This window comes from Acanthochromis polyacanthus, chromosome 20 (assembly GCF_021347895.1).
Source record: "Acanthochromis polyacanthus isolate Apoly-LR-REF ecotype Palm Island chromosome 20, KAUST_Apoly_ChrSc, whole genome shotgun sequence".
Classification (NCBI taxonomy): Eukaryota; Metazoa; Chordata; class Actinopteri; family Pomacentridae; genus Acanthochromis; species Acanthochromis polyacanthus.
In genome coordinates this window covers 19,671,220-19,691,404 of record NC_067132.1, presented here as the reverse complement: position 1 = coordinate 19,691,404, position 20,185 = coordinate 19,671,220, and the positions used below count along the sequence as shown (strand labels likewise).

The window sequence follows — 20,185 nt, the reverse complement described above, 5'->3', positions numbered from 1 at the left end:
GTATCTCAGTATTATCTCTTGGGTTAGTGCTTCTCAAAACAGTAAAGTGGGAAAAAACAGACCTTGGTGAGTAAATCTTTAGCTTTTTCTTGTTCCCAAAATACTATAGGCTTCTCCAATGATAGAGACACACTATGAATATAATATACTTTTAAGGGAGGCTTTCTTTAGTTTAGGATTTCTAACAGAGTGCAGTTACTGATGTGGCCACAAGAGAGCAACAGTTCTTAGCAATCAGTCACTACAGTTTACATTGTGCAATCCTTGTTATCAATGTTTATATAGTGCTTTATATATATATATTATCTATGTCTACAGATGTGTATGTATTGTCTTCTTCATTTTTTTGCACTTGTAGCTTGTAGAAAAATGTAATTACTCTCCATTGTATGGTCTTGAATGATAATAAAGTTAATTTTAACTTTAAAATGTTGGCAATTACCTCCTCAAACTGCTCCAAATGTCTAAATTCTAGCTTATTTCCAACCCTGGGGTTCATTGTCCAGTAAGGCTAAATTGGATTTAATCACAGCCAGAATATAATTCAATTACAATACAATTCAACAGCTCCAGACTTTTCATTTAAGGGCAGTCTCAAACTGGACCCTGTACAAAAGCAGCAAATCAAAAATACAAAACATGTGTTTGACACATGAAGAAAAAGAAAAAAGAAGAAAGAAATGTACCATTATTAAATAACCTCTGATGTGGCCCTAACTGGTTAACCATGGCAGTATAAGGAATACATGTATCTGGGACGAGCTTAGACGTAAGACTACACAAAGGTGCTTAAATTTGTCTTTAAATAAAACAGCTTATTACATTTCAAAAGCATATCCACAAATTCCAACTTTCGATAGTACCAGCCCAAGACACATGTGGGGGCACATTCAACTGACTCTCCAAATGTAAACATGAGGAATTAATCACGAGGAAGAAACACTCTTAACAGTATTTACAGGTTAATGCTACAAATAAGTAGGCTAGCTATGGATAAAGTGAGCGGGAGTGCATCCTTAATGCACAGAGACTCTTTTTGGATACTGATTTAAATGTCAGAGAAGAAATCTTATTTGCCTTTGTTCTCTTGTGCGAGTTAAACGACAAGATCTAAAATCTAAACCACTCCAATATCTGTTAAAGAGCCCATACTATGCTTTTAGAGTTTTTTTCTTTACTTTAGTGCTTAATAGCTTTTTTGTGTTTGTAAAAGGTCCGCAAACTTACAAAGTCAAAAGGGAGTTGTTCTCTCCAGAGAAAACACTGCTCCTTAGTGCCTGAAATAGGGCTGCAACTAACGACGCGTCGATGAATTGTCTGAGCATGATATGTCATCAAAAGCGGAAGTGAACGCGCAATGCAACAGAAATCAGTGTCCGACCGTAGCGCGGACACGGACGGACATTGGTGCTGCATCGTGCATATATTATGTTCGCATGATGCAGCGCGGACATCCGCGATCTATCATAAGCGCAGATGTCAGCGTTACTATACAGCTGTATCTAAATGCGGACATCCGCGCTGCATCGTGCATACATAATATATGCACGATGCAGCGCCGATGTCCGTCCGTATTCCGCGCTCTGGTCGGACGGAGATTTCTGTTGCATTGCGCGTTCACTTTCGCTTTTGATGACGTATCGTGCTCAGACGATTCGTCAACGCGTCGTTAGTTGCAGCCCTAGCCTGAAACATCTCAATTGAAGTGCAAGCTTTTCTTCTGTTACTTAGTGATGTCACCATGTAACGTATTTGCATGATGCTTTTTCTAGTGGCTATTTGGGCCCTCAAACAAAAGTTGAGCAGCTACTATTTTCTCAGTAAAGTCGCCTCTGATAGGGCTGTGTCTCTCTGTCTAAATTTATATATATATATATATATATATATATATATATATATGGCATGACTAAAATTGCCTCACTTTCATCTGGACAGCTTACCAATCAGGGCAGACTGGGCTTTTCTGGATGAGACAGGAGCTAAAATGCTGCATTGAAGTACACTATAAGAAAAAATAGTTAGTCTTAATATGAAAAAAAATTAACATATTTTAGTACATCCCAAAAAATAAAATCATGAACCTTTAAATTTGCAGAATATGGGCTCTTTAAGCTACAGCTTGCAGCTAATTAGCTTCGATTAGCATAATGGCTGGCAACGGCACCCAACTGCTAGATAAGCTAAAGTAACATATTTTCAAACTAAAAACAACAATTTGTGGAGACTCTAGTAAGTCATTGTGCCACAAAAGTCAATCAACAGTCAAGCACACAACGTCCAGTGATACCAGAGATTGTCACTTTTACAATTTTTGTGAGTGAATCTGACAAATATGCTGTAATGTGTTAATTATGGAGCTTCAGAGACACTCTTAGGTAAGTTTTAGTCTTTCTGTGCAAACATAGCTTCATGTTTGATCGACAGATATCTGAGTGGTATTGATTTTCTCATCTGACTCTCGACAAGAAAGCAAATAAGCATATTTTTCCCTTTAATTACTGAAAGGGACTTGATTACATCTTTTTAGATCTACTCACATATTTGCCAGAAGTGTACACAGAGCCACATATTTTTCAGCACATCCCCAATTTTAATTAACTGCTACAGATCATTGATTTAACAAAAAAAAAAAAAAGAATCGCTATCTTTTAATAGCGATTTAACAGTAAGGAGGCCTTTTAGTGACAAGCTCTGTTGTGCCATAATTAATCATTGTCAGTGCTCTTTAAGAGATTTAGGCATTGGAATATAATGCAATGTTATTCTTTCACAATATGGATTACTTAATTCAGCTATATAAGCATGTTTTTTTGTGAATATTTCTATCCCTACACTCTTGATATTCTGCAAACTAATTATACAGATCGGGTTTAGTCGGGAAATGAGCTGGAAGTTACATTGACGATAACATTAGATTTAAACCTACAAATATACTGTAGGTCCGAGTACATTAGGTTTTTTTATTTACTAACAAGTCACAAAAAAGTGCCATATCGTCTCGAAGCCAAATCTGCAGGAGAAGAGCGCGCTTGCTTAATGTAAGCAAAAGATGAGAGTCGACAAATTCCTCCGCCTCCTGACTCTGGGAAGCTCAAGCGCTGATTAGCTGAACGTAGATCTGAGGATTCTCACCTCCAGTCTCTGCATCTCACACGCACACCATCACAAACACCACACACTGCATTGCACGGCCGACTCTCCACACATCACAACTTCTCTTATGTCCTTAGAAATTGACGTAACGTGCCACGAATTACACACTATCACAATTATAAAAATGAAGACAGTTAGGAATACATTTTAAATATCACTGAGTTAAATGTAAGGTGCAGGATCGATTATAAATGCTGTATAACATTACCTAACTATAGCAGGTGAGCTAACAGGATTTGGTTATTGGCAACGCCATACACATGTATATGCTCAAAGACAAATCAGCATTGGTTATTGCTGGGTCAGACCAGAACCACTCGCTACATCTTGGCAGAGAATGAAAAATAAATCATTTTTTCCCCTCATCATAGTGTGGTTCTTGCTCAACTGATGATCCCCCCATGAGTGAAGATTCAGGAAACTCTTCCTCCCGTTTTGTAAAAGACGCTACAATCAATGCATTGTGCAAGGCTCTCGAGAGATGTGTGTGGTGTCGGAAAAATCTCAAAAGAAAACCAGGACAGAGCTGTGAAATTCATGAGCAGAAGAGTGATGATGACACGTCCTACTGGACTCTGAGGTTAGCTATTGTATTCAACAGAGTAAAAAATAACTATTTCTTCTTGTGGTAGGTGTGTGTTTTTTACGAGGCCTCCGCGTAGCCTTTTTTTCAGTTTTTCCTCCTCAGTAAACGCCACTGAGGGGCATCACTCTCCCGCTGCAGGAGTCCTCTTAAAAGCTCAAAGAAAAACAATGAAACAAAAGTAACAAAGTGCTTTCAATGCTACAGAGATTTGTTAGTTGTTGGAGTTCATCCTACCAGCAGAGAACAGGGGAGGCGGTGGCGGTAAATGTGGGGTGGGAGGCAGCCCCCCCATGGAGTGCAGCAGGGGGAGAGACAGCTGGGTGCCGTGGAGCGGGTGGGGGTTGGAGGAAGCAGCGGGTGTGGTCACAGATGTGGCGGGGAGCGCCGTTCCCAGCTGGACCTGACCGGAAGAGTCCACGGCCGGCGAGGCCAGGGGCCGGTCGAGGCCGAGGGGGTCGCTGCCGTCGGCGACCATGGGGTTGCTGACGCGGAAGCACTTCTCCCTGTGGGCCTTGAGCATGTTGGAGAAGCGGAAGCGCTGGCCGCAAACTTCACAGGGGTACGGCTTCTCTCCAGTGTGGGTGCGGCGGTGGCGCTTCATGTTGGGTCGGCTCGTGAAGCTCTTCCCACAGATCTCACAGATGTACGGCTTCTCTCCTGCAGAAAGAGACACAAAGAGCTGAAAACACACCTACTTGAAACATCCTGAGCATTAAGCATAACATTTAGCATAGCATGGCAAAGACGTGGTTAGCACTGTGGCCTTCAGCTTAAAGGATACGGATTCACTTCCCGACCTTCTTGGAATCTCTCCGTGTGGAGTTTTCATGTTCTCTCAGTACCTATGTGAGGTTTTTCCGGGTACTCTGGCTTCCTCCCACAGTCCAAAAACATGCAGAGGTGAACTGATAATTCTAAATTGTCTAAGTGTGAATGTGAGTGTGCTTTGTTGTTTGTCTTTCTGAGTGGCCCTGTGATAGACTGGTGACCTGTCCATGGTGTCCCCTGCCTTTAAGTCAACTGGCATAAACTCCAGCTCCCTGTGGCCCGCCAGAGGATCAAGCGGTGTACAGATAATGGATGAATTCAAGGATCGCAATATTTAAAGGGGCTGTTATCAATTTTATACATTGACAATGCATCAAATAATACATCCAATGTGAAGGTGGCTGCTCATAGTGATAAACTCTCAGCGAATTGTCACCCAACTGTGAAGTTCTTCTCAGTTCTGCTGAACCGCTTCACATCTTTCAGAACACCGTTTTAATTTATGGCCCACAGCGTTACTGTTAGTTCACTCTGAATTCTCTCCATCAGAGTCTCTTCCAGGCAGCTGTTTTCAGTAAAAGACCTCTAAAACCTCACTTTATGCTACCTACTCAGCAACAGCACAGTAGACAGGTAAAATTAATGATGAACATAGTGAGGAATTCAGCAGTGAAAGAGCCACATATCTCACTCAGCAGTAGGTGAAGGGCAAAACAGACATAAATCAAAGAATACTGGACTTTTTGGATGCACTAACACAAATCAAAAAAAAAAATTCTGCTTGGTGTCTGCTGGATGTGTAAAAAAGCAACAGTTTGCTAACAAGCTCGCCATAAGACGGTGTCTGTATTTATTATTGCTGCCCTCAAAACACTTGTCAACCCTACAAGTTCCACAGGTATTTGAATGATTTGCATATCCTACTAAATTGCCAGGTATAATCTCACAAGAAATGGGACTCTGAACTGCAGTAGTAGCACTAACAGTATTAGTGATAGTAAAGATATTAACAGAAACATTAAGCAAACAGGTTGGCGTGTCAGTTGACCTCAGAGGGTTACAGTTTAAGACACCCTCCTGTGATTCAGCACCAACTCAACCGTGAAAATTCACAAATTTCCTGCAAATGAGTGACTCACCAGTGTGTGTCTTCATGTGTTCGTCGAAGTACTGCTTCATGTTGAAGTCCTTTCCGCACCACTGGCACATGAACTGCTTGTGTCCGATGTGGATGCTCATATGGGAGCGCAGTTGGTATTTGTACTGGAAGCGCTCGCTGCAGTTCTGAAATGGCACCGAGAGAAAGTCTGACACAGAAACATTTCATAACTGGTGGCCAAAGTGCAATGGATTGGACTTATTGTGGTCAATATGAAGAAAAATGAGGATTTAAATCTTTCTCGCAGAATGTCAGAAATCGGTTTGCACCTTTCTTACTGCTATACAAAAGACAGGATGACTATGTCCCTTATTTTCAGTTATATTTTTAGCTACACTAATGCACAACGTCAAACTACTCCTTTAAGCGGTTACGATCATGCTATCAAATATTGCCAAATGCAGGAAAAAGCTACAGAAATGCATGGGATCTGGTGCATTTAGGAGTGTGGTGTGGAAGTGAGAATGCTGCCAGAAAGAAACACTAATAAGCCAATCAATAATCACAGTTTAAGTGCCTAATGGGGAGTATAAAGATAGCCAAATGATTTGCTAATGACCATTTTCCCTCAGTCTGTTCAGATAGGCGCATCTTGATGCCTTCCTCATCTGGATTTCTTGACCTTAACATGAGCATTTAGCTAGAAAAAGTTCACGAAAAGATGACAAAATACACATGTGTAATATAAACAACGTTGCAAACAGAAGCATATCTAAGTATTTGAAAGATATGTCAGTTGTGGAACGAAACTCTTCATGCGAGGGAAGTGAGGAGCAGCAGAGTATAAAAGGAGCTCAAACCTCACACTTGAAGGGTTTCTCTCCGGAGTGCTGGAGAGAGTGAACCTTCAGGGACATGCTGCGCTTGAACGACTTCCCACATGTCTCACAGGTGAACGGCATGTCCTTCGTATGGGCTACACACACACACACAGCACAAGACAAGATAAGAGTTAGTGCCATTCACTATTAAGTCACTCTTGATCCAATGGCAGCAGGAGGTAAACAAGTAAACTACATTCCCCAAAATAGCATTCATAGAACAACACAGAGATGCTTTCTGACTGGCTAATTACACTGCTAAGGACAATGGACGTGTCTCATCGGCTACCTAAGTAATTTCCACAGAAGTTTCCACGTCGACCTCTGCAGTAGGAAGAACTTTAAATGCTTAATCAAAACCTTCCATAACTGAAGAAACATGGATGCACACAATAAATGAGGTAAGCCCGTCCATTCTGGGAAATAAGATGCTTATCTCCCCAAAAAGTGGAAAAGGGAAGCAACACCCAAATCAACAACAATCAGTTGGACGTGGAAGAGGAAGCCGAAAGCAGCACACAGGAATCAAACAGCCAACCAGGGGGGCTGATTTTACTGCCACTCACCGACCATGTGCTTCCTGACGTGAGCCATGGTGTAAAACTTCTTCTCACAGATCTCACAGGAGAACTTCTTCTCGGCGTAGCCGTGGACGATCTTGTTGTGCTCGTGCAGCGACCAGAGCTTCTTGAAGGCCTTGCCGCACGTCACACACTGGGAAACAAACACAAAAGAGGGCAAAAACATAGTGCTTATTTAAGGTATGAGATATCAAAAAGATCATTATCTGGAACCGCTTTCACAAATACAATCCAGGTGTGTGTGTTTATCCAGATACTTGAGCATTCAGTCTAGCAAAAAAAAAGCAATTAGAGTCACTAGATTAAAGCAGCAAATGATCTTCAGAACCGCAGCAGGAGTCCAGCTGCTCGGTGCAGAGGGGGTAATAGTGGAGGTAGTGAGACATAGCAAAGTTGATTACCGACTGCCAGTTGGCTGAGTTACTGACTCTGTCCGGTTTTAATGACTGCAACTGTGCTTAGACCAATTAGTAAGTAAAGAATGATTAAGCTTGATGTATGTGCCTGAAGCATCTTTTGCAGGCAAAGTAGTGTAAACACTCGCAGTGTGCTTGTAGATCATTGCATAATTTGTTTTTCTGGATTTGTTTTACTTCTGCCACATTTTTACTCGCTGTGGACTCATTTTTCACTGCAGAATAAAGTCCTGGACCTTGATGGAAACGGCACAATAATGAGTAGAAGTAGAGAGAACTCAGAAATGTCTTGTGTTCAGTTTGACACACTTACAATGCCATAAATTTACAAAAAAAAAAAAGCAAAACCATTGAAATCAATATGTAGAATATTTTTCCAATTCTCTACTGCTCTACTGGTGTTACCAGCCAAAAGTCCCAGAATTCCTCCACAATATTGCAGTTTTTTTTAAAGAGCCTTGCTCGTGCAAACAGTTTAGTTTCGGCAAATTTGTAAATGAAACATAAAGTAAACTACAGTGAATTTGATTAAACTAATTTGGGTATTTTTCCTGGTGGAATAGTATGCTAAAGACAATTAATTGGACTCTCAGAAAGTTGAAAATCTACTTATTCTCTCTTTTTTTAACGTTTTTTGTTTTTGATTAATTTTAATTCTGGCAACTTTATAAAGGCAACATATGACAAGTTAAAAGGCTTTTTGTTGGTCAGTGGCACAAATTCAAACCTAAAATTTTGATGGCGCCACTATGGCCTTTAAATAGTGACAGTGGGATGTCTCTGACCATCATGGTAGAATCGTACCTGGATGCTCTTCTCACAGTCGGTCTGTTGGTGCAGCAGCAGCTCGCTCTCCAGCAGGAAGCGTTTCCCGCAGTTGTTGCAGATCTGCATGCGGTTGTGGGTGACGTTCATGTGTTTTTCCAGGTACCAGCGGTTGTTGAAGATTCGAGGACATTTCTTACACGGGAAGTGCTGCTTCTCCTCCAGCCTCACCTTCTGGCCCAGACCCTCTGCGTCCAGCGTCCTCTTCCCTCCCTGCCGCTGGTTGGCCAGAGTGGCCTCAGCGAGCGTCTGCCGCATGGAGGCCGTGGTTCCCGCCATGGCTAGAGCTCTGGTGCCACGGCGAGGTCGCTCCATCATGGCTGGCTGCTCCAAGCCTGGAATGTTTAAGGTGTTCTCCTCCTCTTCCTCATCCTCCTCCTCATCTTCCTCCTCGCTGCTCTGCCCCAATATGTCGCCCCTCTTCAGGTCTTCATCATCCTCTTCTCCAACTGCATCATCGTTCTCCACTTCGTTCTCCTCATCGCCCTCTGAGTCTTGGTTGTTGTCATGGCAACGGCCAAATATGGTGGCGGTTTCTGTGGCGGTGGCTGATTTGCCCTCCGATCCCTTTGACACGTTGAGGGTCTGGTTGTTGAGGTTGACTTCAACGATGATCTGGTCTCGGTTGAAGGAGACATGGCCGTCTGTGGTCTTCGACTCTTCTTCGTTGCCTTCCATCTTACACAAAGCAGCTACACCTGTGCTGCCCCCGCCTCCCGAGCCCTCCTCCTTCTGGTAGTACTGCTTCGCCTGAGAGGCCGTCTTTCCAGCCTCCTCCACTCTGACAGAAAACGGGCTGCTGCCTTCCCTGGTGTACACCCTGCCCAGCTCTGACTCCTGCTTGATCTCCCGGTACAGCTGGCCGGGGGGCATCGCTACAGCAGCTGGGTCACTGCTGCCGAGCCCTTCCTGATTGGCCATATCTGCGCAGGTGGTTCTCAGCGAGTGGCTGCTGATGAGGTCACGACAGGAGGCTGCGATGTCGCTCATCTGAAGCAGGGTGGCGGCGTTAAGCACGTCGCGGACAGTGCGGCTGCTCACCAGCAGTTTGGAAGTGTAAATGAAGTTGAGGATTTGCTGCAGGCCCTGAGAGGTCAGAGCGTCCAGCGACAGGTCGACCCGCCGCAGCTGTTTGCTTTGGGCGAAAAGAGAGTGGAAGAAAGGGCTGTAGGCTGCCAGCACACCCTTGTGGGCCGGGAAGGTGCTGTGCTGACGCACCAGAACGATGTCAACGTCACACAGGTCAGGCTGGAAGAGGCGCTGCTCGTTCAGCCTGTCCATCAAACAGGTGAAGTGCAGAGCCACATCCTCCACCAGAGAGAACTCAGCAGAGGGGAAGTCTGTGGTCTTCTCCACTATGAGCTGCAAGGGAGAGTGAGAAAAAAACTTAAATATTACAGTAAAGAAGCTTAACAAGTCTCACTATTGTTTGAGAATAAAAGGCAGAGTCGTCTTTTATTGTGGCCAGCCAAAGACACACCTGAGCCTAATCATGCCGTCTAATCAGCATCTTGATCTGCCACACCTGTGAGGTGGATGGATTATCTCAGCACAGGAGAAGTGCTCACAAACACAGAAATTTGTGAACAACATTAGAAAGAAATAGACCTTTTGTGTACATAGAAAAAGTCTTACATCTTTGAGTTCAGTTTATGAACAATGGGAGCAAAAACAAAAGTGTTGCATTTAAATTTTTGTTCAGTATAAATATACAAGATCTAAGATGCAAAGTTTATTCTTGACCTTGAACAGTTGCTAAAAACTCCCCACAAAGTGCACTGACTAACTGTTCTGGAGCTTTTCATCATCCTGCATGATCTTAATTAGCTAAAGTTTGTGCACTTGTCACGGAATTGTGCATTTAAGCCAATATGGAAAAGAAGCGCTTTAAGTGCAGTGAAGTCCTGAACTAAATATGCAAAGTTTTGCTGATGGAAGCGAAGTGAAAATAATCAGGCTGCTGCATTGCTCAATGACACGGAGAAACCCTGTGGGGTCTCTGTAACTCAGGGTGCCTCAATGGGGATTTCAGTTTTCATAAAACCTCCTTTCTACAGACGAATTCTCTGTTCGGGGATCAATATGTGCAGCTTCTCTCCCACAGAACCTCAAATCAATCATCAGTGGGATCGTTTAAAAGTCAAGGTGAGATAGTTTTTGATGAGGGATCAGAATTGTACACAAGCTTTCACAGACAGTGCGTCACCCAATAAAATTTCTAACTATTGTCCAAACAACCTGGCAACATTTCTAAAAAATCAACACACCTGTGAGGAAGTAATACTGCATCAACCGTTACTTTCAACGATCTACATCGGCTCTGCAAGAGTCACTGCCTGTGTCAGGATGGCACCCGGGGCATTTTTCATTTTGTTTTCCATAAAATAATATAGATTTATCATAAAAGTTCAGCTATACATGTTGCACTCTCCAAAGCTGTGTGTGAAGGCAAAGTCAAAGGCTCATTCTGGCATATTTTGATCATATTTGCCAAATATTTAAGTTGCTTTATTTCATTTTAACTATCAATAAATATATTTTTAATGTTTCTTTATTTGTAATGCTAGTTATTAACGTAGCATGCCATCACAAGTAAAGTTAGGCCACCATAATGTTTTTGTGGTGCCTTCACTGTGTTTTTTTTTTTGTGCTTTGTATTGCAAACTAGCCAAGGCTATAAATGCTTTGCTATTTGGCACCGGATGATGTAATGTATTTTATCTTTTATATGTAAACATCAAAATAAGTAAAAACTTAGCAAAACTAACACTCTTAGTAGATTCTTGCTCTATTTTCTGGACTTTTTGTGCACATTTATACGCAGATTTCCCTCTAGAGCGAGACTGATACTGGACTTTGGAGCCAATGCTGATATCAAGAGTAAAAACATGCAGATATTCATATATTAGCATATTCTGTTTACATATATGCATATACATATTAGCGCAATGCTAAAAAGGGAAAGGAAAAAGATGGGGTCATTGTTTATTGACTGTATTTCACAAACTAGTTCATAGAATATTGTAAAGACATCACTTGACTCACAAAAATCTGTGATATGTACTCTGTTACATGTGCTGCAGTCAGTGCTAAGACTATAGACTGTTTTAGTCCTCTCTTTTGTGAATGTTAGTCTTTGATTACTTGTTTAAGCTCAAAATAAAATTTAACAAGCTCATTTTAGTCAAATTACACTGTCAATATTCTGTGATAAAAAAAAAAGTGTTCTTAAAGTGAACCATAAACAGTGTTCAAATAAACCCTTGCAGTGGTTTATATGTATTTAATGTGATGCTAAACGCTCTGCACAAAGTCACAGACTGCAAGCAAGTCTCCTGATACCAGTGAGTGAAAAATCAAAAGGTGTAACACTCAGCGCTCTGTGCAAGGTCCTCAACTTCCCAAGGTGGGTTTATTTTAGCACAGGAAGGGCAGGGTTTCGATCCAGACGGGATGTGAGTGGGGACAGAGCAGCAAACACACACACACACACACACACACACACACACACACATACAGCAAACACACGCACAGCAAACACACACACAGACACTGACATGCATATGTGATGTGCAACCATGCACAGAAACAAATGCGCACACACACACACACACACACACACACACACACACACACACACACACACACACACACACACACACACACACACACACACACACACACATACAGCAAACACACACACAGACACTGACATGCATATGTGATGTGCAACCATGCACAGAAACAAATGCGCACACACACACACACACACACACACACACACACACACACACACACACACACACACACACACACACACACACACACACATGCACACGCACAGAACAAACACAAACACAGTGTCTGGTCTCTCTGCAAGGACTGACTGGTCTGTGCATTGGTATTCAATGCCATTTCCCCCCTATTAGCCGGCTCTCTCAGCACACCCACTCACAACACTGTCCCTGAGGAATGACGAATTATGCACACGACAAAACACGTCCGGAGAAATAATTAGGGAAACCATGCTGAATAAATACTAACTAACCCGCCATACAATTAATGGAAATTATCATTCTGGGCGTCTTTTGAAGGCAGAATGGGACGAGTATTGATACAAGCCTTGTTTTGGCTAACAAGTTGCTGGAGATTATACAGCTGTGAGTTATAATTACATCTCTGGATCTCTTATATTTGAGTGTTTATTTACAGTTGCACATGCAGGGTCAGACATTCAAGAAAGAAAAAGAGATTATATTAATAATTAACTCCCACAATGACTACAGTTGAAAACAGTGGGCTCTTAATGGGCATAAATGACACCACAATGTCCACTTTAATTGTCCTACAAATTGAAAATATACATACTTTGTCTTCCCCTGCTGCCGAACATATTTTCTCTTTAGGATCAATGAAAACGACTTTTCATTGTTCGGGCTGGAAAATGGATTTGCATTTGGGCCTAACCTTGAAAATTTGCTCTGTTTGAAGAATTCAATTATAGAGTGTTAGATTTATTCATAGTTTTGAGCTGCTAAATTGGACTCTGAGCTAGAGGAGTGGAGATCGGGTTATCTCTCCCCGTGCAAGGCTACAGACATCACCCAAGGGCAAAACGCAGCAGCCTTAATCAGATCAAGTGTAAGTTGCAGATTGGAAGTTATGCTCCTTTAGCGATAACGATCTGCTTCTTCGTCTTCTGGGATTCAGATAGGACAATGCAGTCAAAGATTACATTCTGGAGGACGAGTATCAAGACATTCAAAACATCCACAGCGACGTGTTATTTTAATTTGTGGGTGCAGTTCACATTCTTTCACACAAAACTGCGCCGGCGCCTTAATTCCACTTTCTTTCCACCTGTTTGGAATCGCAGTGTCTGGCCGGTCATTAGCGGGTGTGTAAATTTGCTCCCAGGGAGTTGAACGGTGTGATTTCAAATGCAAAATAATGATGTTTGCCATATGCACCTATAAAATAGGACCCCAAATGAGTTCCCAAATGGTTTCACTACTGTCTGTATGGCTTCTAGAATGTGCAATGAGTCATTTTGAGGACAAAAATATATTTTTCCACACGCCGATTTATGCTATTCACCGAGGTGTTCAGTAATTTCCTCTCCCAGCCAGTTCATAGTCATTTGCTTTCTTTCAAGAAGCGTGTTTTAATTGCATTTTTATTTATAACACGAGCACATGGCGAAACGTCTCTACTCTGCTGCACCAGAACAAGCTACTCCTTTTTCCTTGTCGTACATGGGTCATGAGCTGGTGAGGATGACGACTTTTTTGCCTGGAAGTTTTAGTCTCTGTTTTTATGGGGCCACCGATGTCTTTTTTTGGTTTAAAACTAATAAGGTAGAGACATTAGAAAGTCAGACAGACTTCAGTGAGTTGGTATTAATTCTCTACCAACCTGCAGCTTATAAATAATAAAGCGCACATGTTTTAATCAATCTTCCTGCAGCAAAAAACATTCAAATATAGATTCTCCAAATGTCTCTGGGGTTCAAATCAGCAATAATTGCATTATTTTCATGTAGACAGATGCTTCATAACTATTTAATCCGACTGCAAATAGTTGTAGTTAGCACGCAGCTGCTGTGAATGTCACACCATGCATCAAAGACAAAGCCATCTCGTCGCATTTCATCATACTGTAGCCAAACAAATTGAGCGAGTACTTTGGATTGAAAGACTAATCTGACTCCCCCCGATCTCTGTTTGTCATTACCTCCCTCCCCTCTCCTCCCTCCTCTTTTCTCCCTGCCTCCCTCCTTTTTTCCTTGGAAATGTCAGGGAGAGAGCTTGTTTGCCGTCATTAGAGGGAGCGCCACCTTTAACCAGCCTCTCAGTCAGATGTCTCCCGATACATTATTCATATGTGGCCTGACCTGTGACAAACACACCGCGGGGGGATTACTGACGCACCCAACAAGAGGTGTCATTTAAACTGGCTTCAATCAAAGCTCTGCACACGCATCATTTCATCATCTGCCAAACACAACAGTGGGAGGGGATCCTTTCGCCTTGTAGAGACCTCAGCGGGTCCGTTTCACAAGGCGGCTCTCAAGGTTGATGCATTTCAGTCCCGTAGAAGAATTATTCACACCGCTGTGGAACATTTATATGCCTTTTACGTGATTTAGAAGCCAAGAGTTGCCATTACAGCTCCAATGCCGCGTCTGAAACTATGAAACTTAAGACCATGTGAGGAATTCATGAACATAAGAACGTCTTTGCACTGCAGAGTGTTTAAGAACTGCACTGTTGGCCAAAATGGAGCAGGTGGAATCTTTTAACATTGAAAGGTCGCAGCTACTTAATCACTGATCCAACCTGATTATATTCAAAGCAGTGATGTTTTTAAACATGCAGGCAGCGAAACGCAGTGGTTGGTTGGTCGGTGCAGCACTTTAGTCGAGTTTCGAGGATTTCCATAAGAACATTTGCAATTATATGTTTTGCAATTATTCATGGTTCATAGAAGATGAATCCTTCTGATTTTGGCAGTCTTATCACTTTATTTTCCCAAAATCTGTTACCATGATACAACTCCCAGATGCTGTATCATGGTAACAGATATTGGTTTATTTTTGTTTATAGGGAACTGAACAGCAAAATGCCACCATACAAACCTTCTTTGTTAAACTGCTACCTGAACTTGCTGAAGCTAATGCTTGAAGTACAGCATAACTGAACTAAAAGTTAACACAACTGTTCCTGTGGGCCAATTTAAAACCATGATTACAAACTTTTCTGCTCTTGAACGTACCAGTTTTTAATTGCTTTCTGTTTGTTGTTTTCGATGATTATTGTCCTGTTGATTCTACACTTGATTATGATTCCTTGAAATTACATAAAGGTTGCATGTTTACACTTTCTGAGGTTTGTTCTACAAAACAGGATCACAAGTCATCGAGTCGACTTAAGATTTAACCGTTAGTTTTCATTGCTATGCTCATTAAGGTATATTTCCATGTTCATTTTTGTGGCAAACCTAATCTGCTCCAGAGCACATTATGTTCAAGGTAACTTGTATAAAAGCGCCGACTACTGCCTATGACCAATCAACTCTCTTGTAAAACAGTCACTTTTCTAAAAAGATTCCATGAATTTCCGTGCACAGGTGGTAAAAGTGGAAAGTTAAGCATTTTTAGAACTGCAAGCTATTGCAAAGTCCATCCATCCATCCATCCATCCATCCATCCATTATCTACACATTACATAATCCTCATTAGAGTCGTGGGAGGGCTGGAGTCTATCCCAGCTGACTTAGGGTGAAGGCAGGGGACACCCAGTCTATCACAGGGCTACATATAGAGACAAACAATCACATTCACACTTACGGACAATTTAGAATCACCAAATAACCTCGGCAGGTTTTTGGACTGTGGGAGAAAGCATGAGGGAGAACATGCAAACTCCTTGTAGAAAGATCTCAGGCCCATGCTGGGATGCAAACCAGGGATCCTCTAGATCAGTGGTTGGCAACTGGCAGCCCGCGGGCCAAAACTGGCCCGTCAGGAATAAGATCTGGCCCACTAGATGATTTTGAAAATTTGATGTGGCACGGAGCCAAGCCAGTCCGTCACCGCAACATGAAACTCGCGTGGTCGGCTGCTGCCGGGCATTTCCGCGTTTGCGCTACTGGTCGGACACGGTTGTACCAGCCAGATTTCACTGAGCAACAGTGTGTGCAAAACATGTGTGTGTCGGCAGTACATTTTTAATACATCTGTGATCAGAATTGAGACGTGAGTCCTAAGCAGCGACGATCAGCCCCCCCTCTGTTCGCGAAATCGGAGCGCACCCCCCTGCAGGTTGGCCCGCTGTTCGATTGTTTACAAACATTTTGGCCCGAAGCCACATCTACTTGCCGACCCCTGCTCTAGATGCAAGGCAACAGTGCTAACCACCGAATCTATTGCAAAGTCATTTCATTGTTATATATGACTTTGTAGAGCGAAATAATCCTACTGATTTCAACACAAAAGCCTTGACTTTATAAGATTGGCTTTAAGTCTGCTTGAATTATGTTTTCATATTTGTTCTTTACTTACTCTAGCAACATCCTCAATGCAGTAGCTGATTTCCTTACATGTTATGAATAAGACCGAATGTAAGATTACTTCAGTCATCCTTCACAGTTCACCACAAAAATAGCTTTATTTTTACTACTTGATAACTTATTCTTTAAATCATGTCGACACCTGTACTTCTGTTATACAATCTTGTGATGCAGAATGATGATTAAACTCATTTTGAATTATTAAAAGGAAATCTACATCTGAGCGACTTCTACACTTTTATTGTATAGCTATAATCTTAAAACTATAGTCAGATCTACTCATGTCTTACTGATGCGGCAGCAATTCTGAGAAGAGAATTAACTTAAGCTTTTGCCAGCTTTCTTTACTGGTTTTGGTTAAAGCAGCACAACCAGGACAGCTGTGTTGCTGTTTTAATTTTCCCACTTTGGTTTCGATTAATAGTTGCGTTTCTTGTGAGAAGTGTGAAGGCATATCCTGGATATATTGACCTTGCTTCATAGTCCAGGCTTCTAGTTGCTGAATGTTAAAATAGTTTCACTTTGGTTAAAATGATGCATTTGTCACTGTCACGTTTTACCCAGCCGTCCAATTACAGTGGAGGAGGAGCAGGACAAGTTCTGCACCAAACAACCACCATACTCTAGAACAACAGAAACAACCACAAACTTTTAATTATAACCTGCAAAACTAATAATGCAGCCTCAGCTGTACGTTTTGTACAGTACTAATTAGTCAGTGCTAGCATGTTATTAACATTACTGAACACGGTAAATGCTATGGGTGCCAAACATCAGCATGTTGACATTAAAATAGTGAGAATAAAGCACAGAGCTGCTAGCAACGCTGTAGACTATTACTCTTGTTTTACTGCATTTTCCATTCAAAATATGATACTAATTGGCCTGATGGAAGCTCTTTAATTAAATGTCAAACTCTGAATGTTTACAGTTCATACAAATACAAATCCAGCTATTGTTTAGCTGCTCTAATGGGGTGCTTCATTAGAGGAAAAACATTTCACTCAACTATGTGTCAGATGTCAAATTTACCCAAATTTGGAAGGATGATGCATTTCGGGAAGATAATCAGGCCTTTTAAAAAAAAAACTGATGGCAACGTTTTAATTAAAATTAGAAGTTTAAAACTCTGAAACTACTTTACCACTAATCCAGTTTTGATGAAATTGTGATGAACGATGCGCAGCTACAACTCGGCCCAAGAGGAGGCTGCATCATTCATGAGGAGAAGAAAAGTTTTGCTAATTAGTCTAGTCCAATTGTTGCTTTTTCAGACGGTGGTCAGACTCCGAGGTGCACATCACGGTTTATGTGTCAGTCAAAGTGATTTTAAAAAGTGGTGAGTTCTCCCCCAGCTCATCCATGTCAGGGCCGACGGTTTGCTCTTGGCAGTGCTTCGACTCCTGGACCTGAGCCAGACGAAGTCGAGTCTGAGGATGAAACTCCTCTTTCTAATTTTACTTTCGCTGGTGAGAATGCCTCGTCTCTCCCACACCTTTTCGCTGGATGGTCAGAGCAGATTTACAACTCTATAAAGTCTCCGTCACTGCGCAGCTCGACAACAGACTGTGGATGTGCTGTGACCTCTGCAGAGCTGCCATTTTAAAAGCTCCCCTGTCTGTTCATTGCAATGTAGTTATCTGTAAAAATGATGGGAAGATCTCCTGCAGGGGTGGCACACCCAAATCAAAGACCGCTGTCGATGAAGATCAAGTTTTTTAACCTTGCTAGCATGCCCATATGTTGTTTTTGATATGCAGGAGGAACACAATAAGCAGTCAGGGACATGGCTGAACATTTCCAGGTTAAAACTACAGTGTAGCATTGGCGGTCTGAAAAAAACAAGTTGAGATTTCCTGGGTTTCACATGTAACAAACCAAAGGAACCAATCATGTTAGCCTGCACTGTGGGGCTTTTTTAAATTCTTTAGAATCTGCTTCCAGCTCCAAAATGCATGGCGAACCTATTCTAATATTTCAACTTGCAATTGTGTTGCATAGATACAGTGTTTGTGCAGAGTTGTAGGTGAGCTGGTGTGCTCGAGCTGCAGCAAGTGGGGAGGACAGGGTCAAGAAAGAGCTAGGGACTTCATAGATCTGCATTTTCTAATGGAGGCAACAACTTTATTTACAAAAAATAAGTAACAGATACACAGAGATGAGTTTTAGGGGTAATTGATAACTTTTAAAGCAGTATCCTGAGTAAACCTCAGTTGTGTTTCTCCTTTTTAGTATTTTTTTCACGTGGGAAAAAAAAAGCTGACCACAAGTCATCCTCCCAGAGTCTAATTCAGTTACTATTTTGCGCACACCCTGATTTATGAGCAGAGAAGCAAACAACAGCCACCTCGGCTGTCTTGTTTGCCTGCTGACCGGTGAACAGACTGAGCCATTAGCGAGGGCCAATGTCAGAGCACAGCACAGAGTCATGGACGCATCAATAGTGTGAGGGAGGGCAGGTTGTATTCAGGCAGGAGGGAGTCCCAGGGGGAAAACACGGTAGGGGGGTTAAAGCTTTCTCTCCGTCTGCCTACAGGCTGCTCAGACTGAACTCAGTGTCCTCGTACATCAGCTGCTTTAAAACAGACACATTTGACTGGACGATGAGGACAAAATAATCACTATATTTTGTCTTATCTGACCAAATATATGCCTCTCCATTTAGCTCAGCAATTATTATGGATGAATCACCATCATATCGGAATGCAGCGGCTCAAATTAGTGCTGATATCTGAGCCCGTTTGGCATGCAAAATATTTTGCAGTGGCGGAATGAACAATGTGGCAAATTAGGCATGATTGAAAGTGTACATTGCTAACAATACTATTGATTACTGACTGGCAGCTGCATATTTTCTGTTGTCCAAGTTAATGACTTGCAAACTAACAGGTCTGAAATTTAAGCAAATGGATTTTGGGGGATATTATGGGTAAAAGTAGAACACACTTTGCATACATTTACTACTATACTGAAGGATTAATCGATGGTGAAAGGTATTTTTGTAATTACTGTCATTAGATGACCACTATAATGTTATTAGAATATTAATAAAGAGTTAATTCAGAGTTAGTGGGAACAGAACAAAACAGCACTACATCTTGTTTTATATGGATAAAGCCCTTTTTAGTTGATTTTAAATGGTGATTTATGTTGTATTTTGGTGCTATATTCTATAGTCAGTAGCTCTTTTATCATACATTTAGAAGATAACTAAAATGGTTAATTGATGACCTGATCAAAAATAAAAATAAACTACATTTTTAAGCAAGAAAGTCACATGTTAACTTGTGTTGCATTACATGAAACTGAATATCTTTGGGTTTTGGACTCTTTTTAGAACCAGAAGTGAATTAGCTTTATGAAACTGTAATATTTGAACATTTTCTGGACTCTGATTATCTGACTGATTGCAGTTTTATTATAATGAACACCACTGTAGGTTGAAGCCCTAATTCTGTCAGTCGAGATATGTTTTAATCACATCGCAAGATCATTAACAATGAAAGATTTACACTATAGACGTACATCCAATCTCAACACAACTCCTAAAAATCTCACAAAATGCTCATTATTTAGAAATAAGAGCAACTTGTAACCATCCAAATGTCAAGCGGTCCATACGCACAGTGACGTCTCTCCACTTATAGATGAGGGAACAGAAAGAGATCACCCAGCCGTCCACACACACAGACACCAATGACAAGAAAACCCTTCGTCACCCACTGGGGTGGTGCAGGGTCGAGGAGTGTGTGACGCTCTACTTCCCCCCACAGAGCACTTCAACCTACACTAAAGAGCACACTCAG

At 41.8% G+C, this 20,185-nt stretch overlaps 1 protein-coding gene across 1 annotated transcript in view; it reads right to left on the bottom strand.

Annotated features, from left to right (window-relative positions):
- Nucleotides 1-201: 201 nt before the first annotated feature.
- The window catches only part of zbtb47b (zinc finger and BTB domain containing 47b), a 32,962-nt gene continuing 12,978 nt past the window's right edge, over nucleotides 202-20,185 (bottom strand). Inside the window, exons 2-6 of the mRNA XM_022209720.2 lie at nucleotides 8,289-9,671; nucleotides 7,054-7,201; nucleotides 6,467-6,582; nucleotides 5,647-5,791; nucleotides 202-4,396 (exon numbers count right to left, since the gene is read on the bottom strand). Coding sequence (XP_022065412.1) covers nucleotides 3,951-4,396; nucleotides 5,647-5,791; nucleotides 6,467-6,582; nucleotides 7,054-7,201; nucleotides 8,289-9,671 — 2,238 coding nt within the window. The 3' untranslated portion in view covers nucleotides 202-3,950. The remainder of the gene's footprint in view (nucleotides 4,397-5,646; nucleotides 5,792-6,466; nucleotides 6,583-7,053; nucleotides 7,202-8,288; nucleotides 9,672-20,185) is intronic.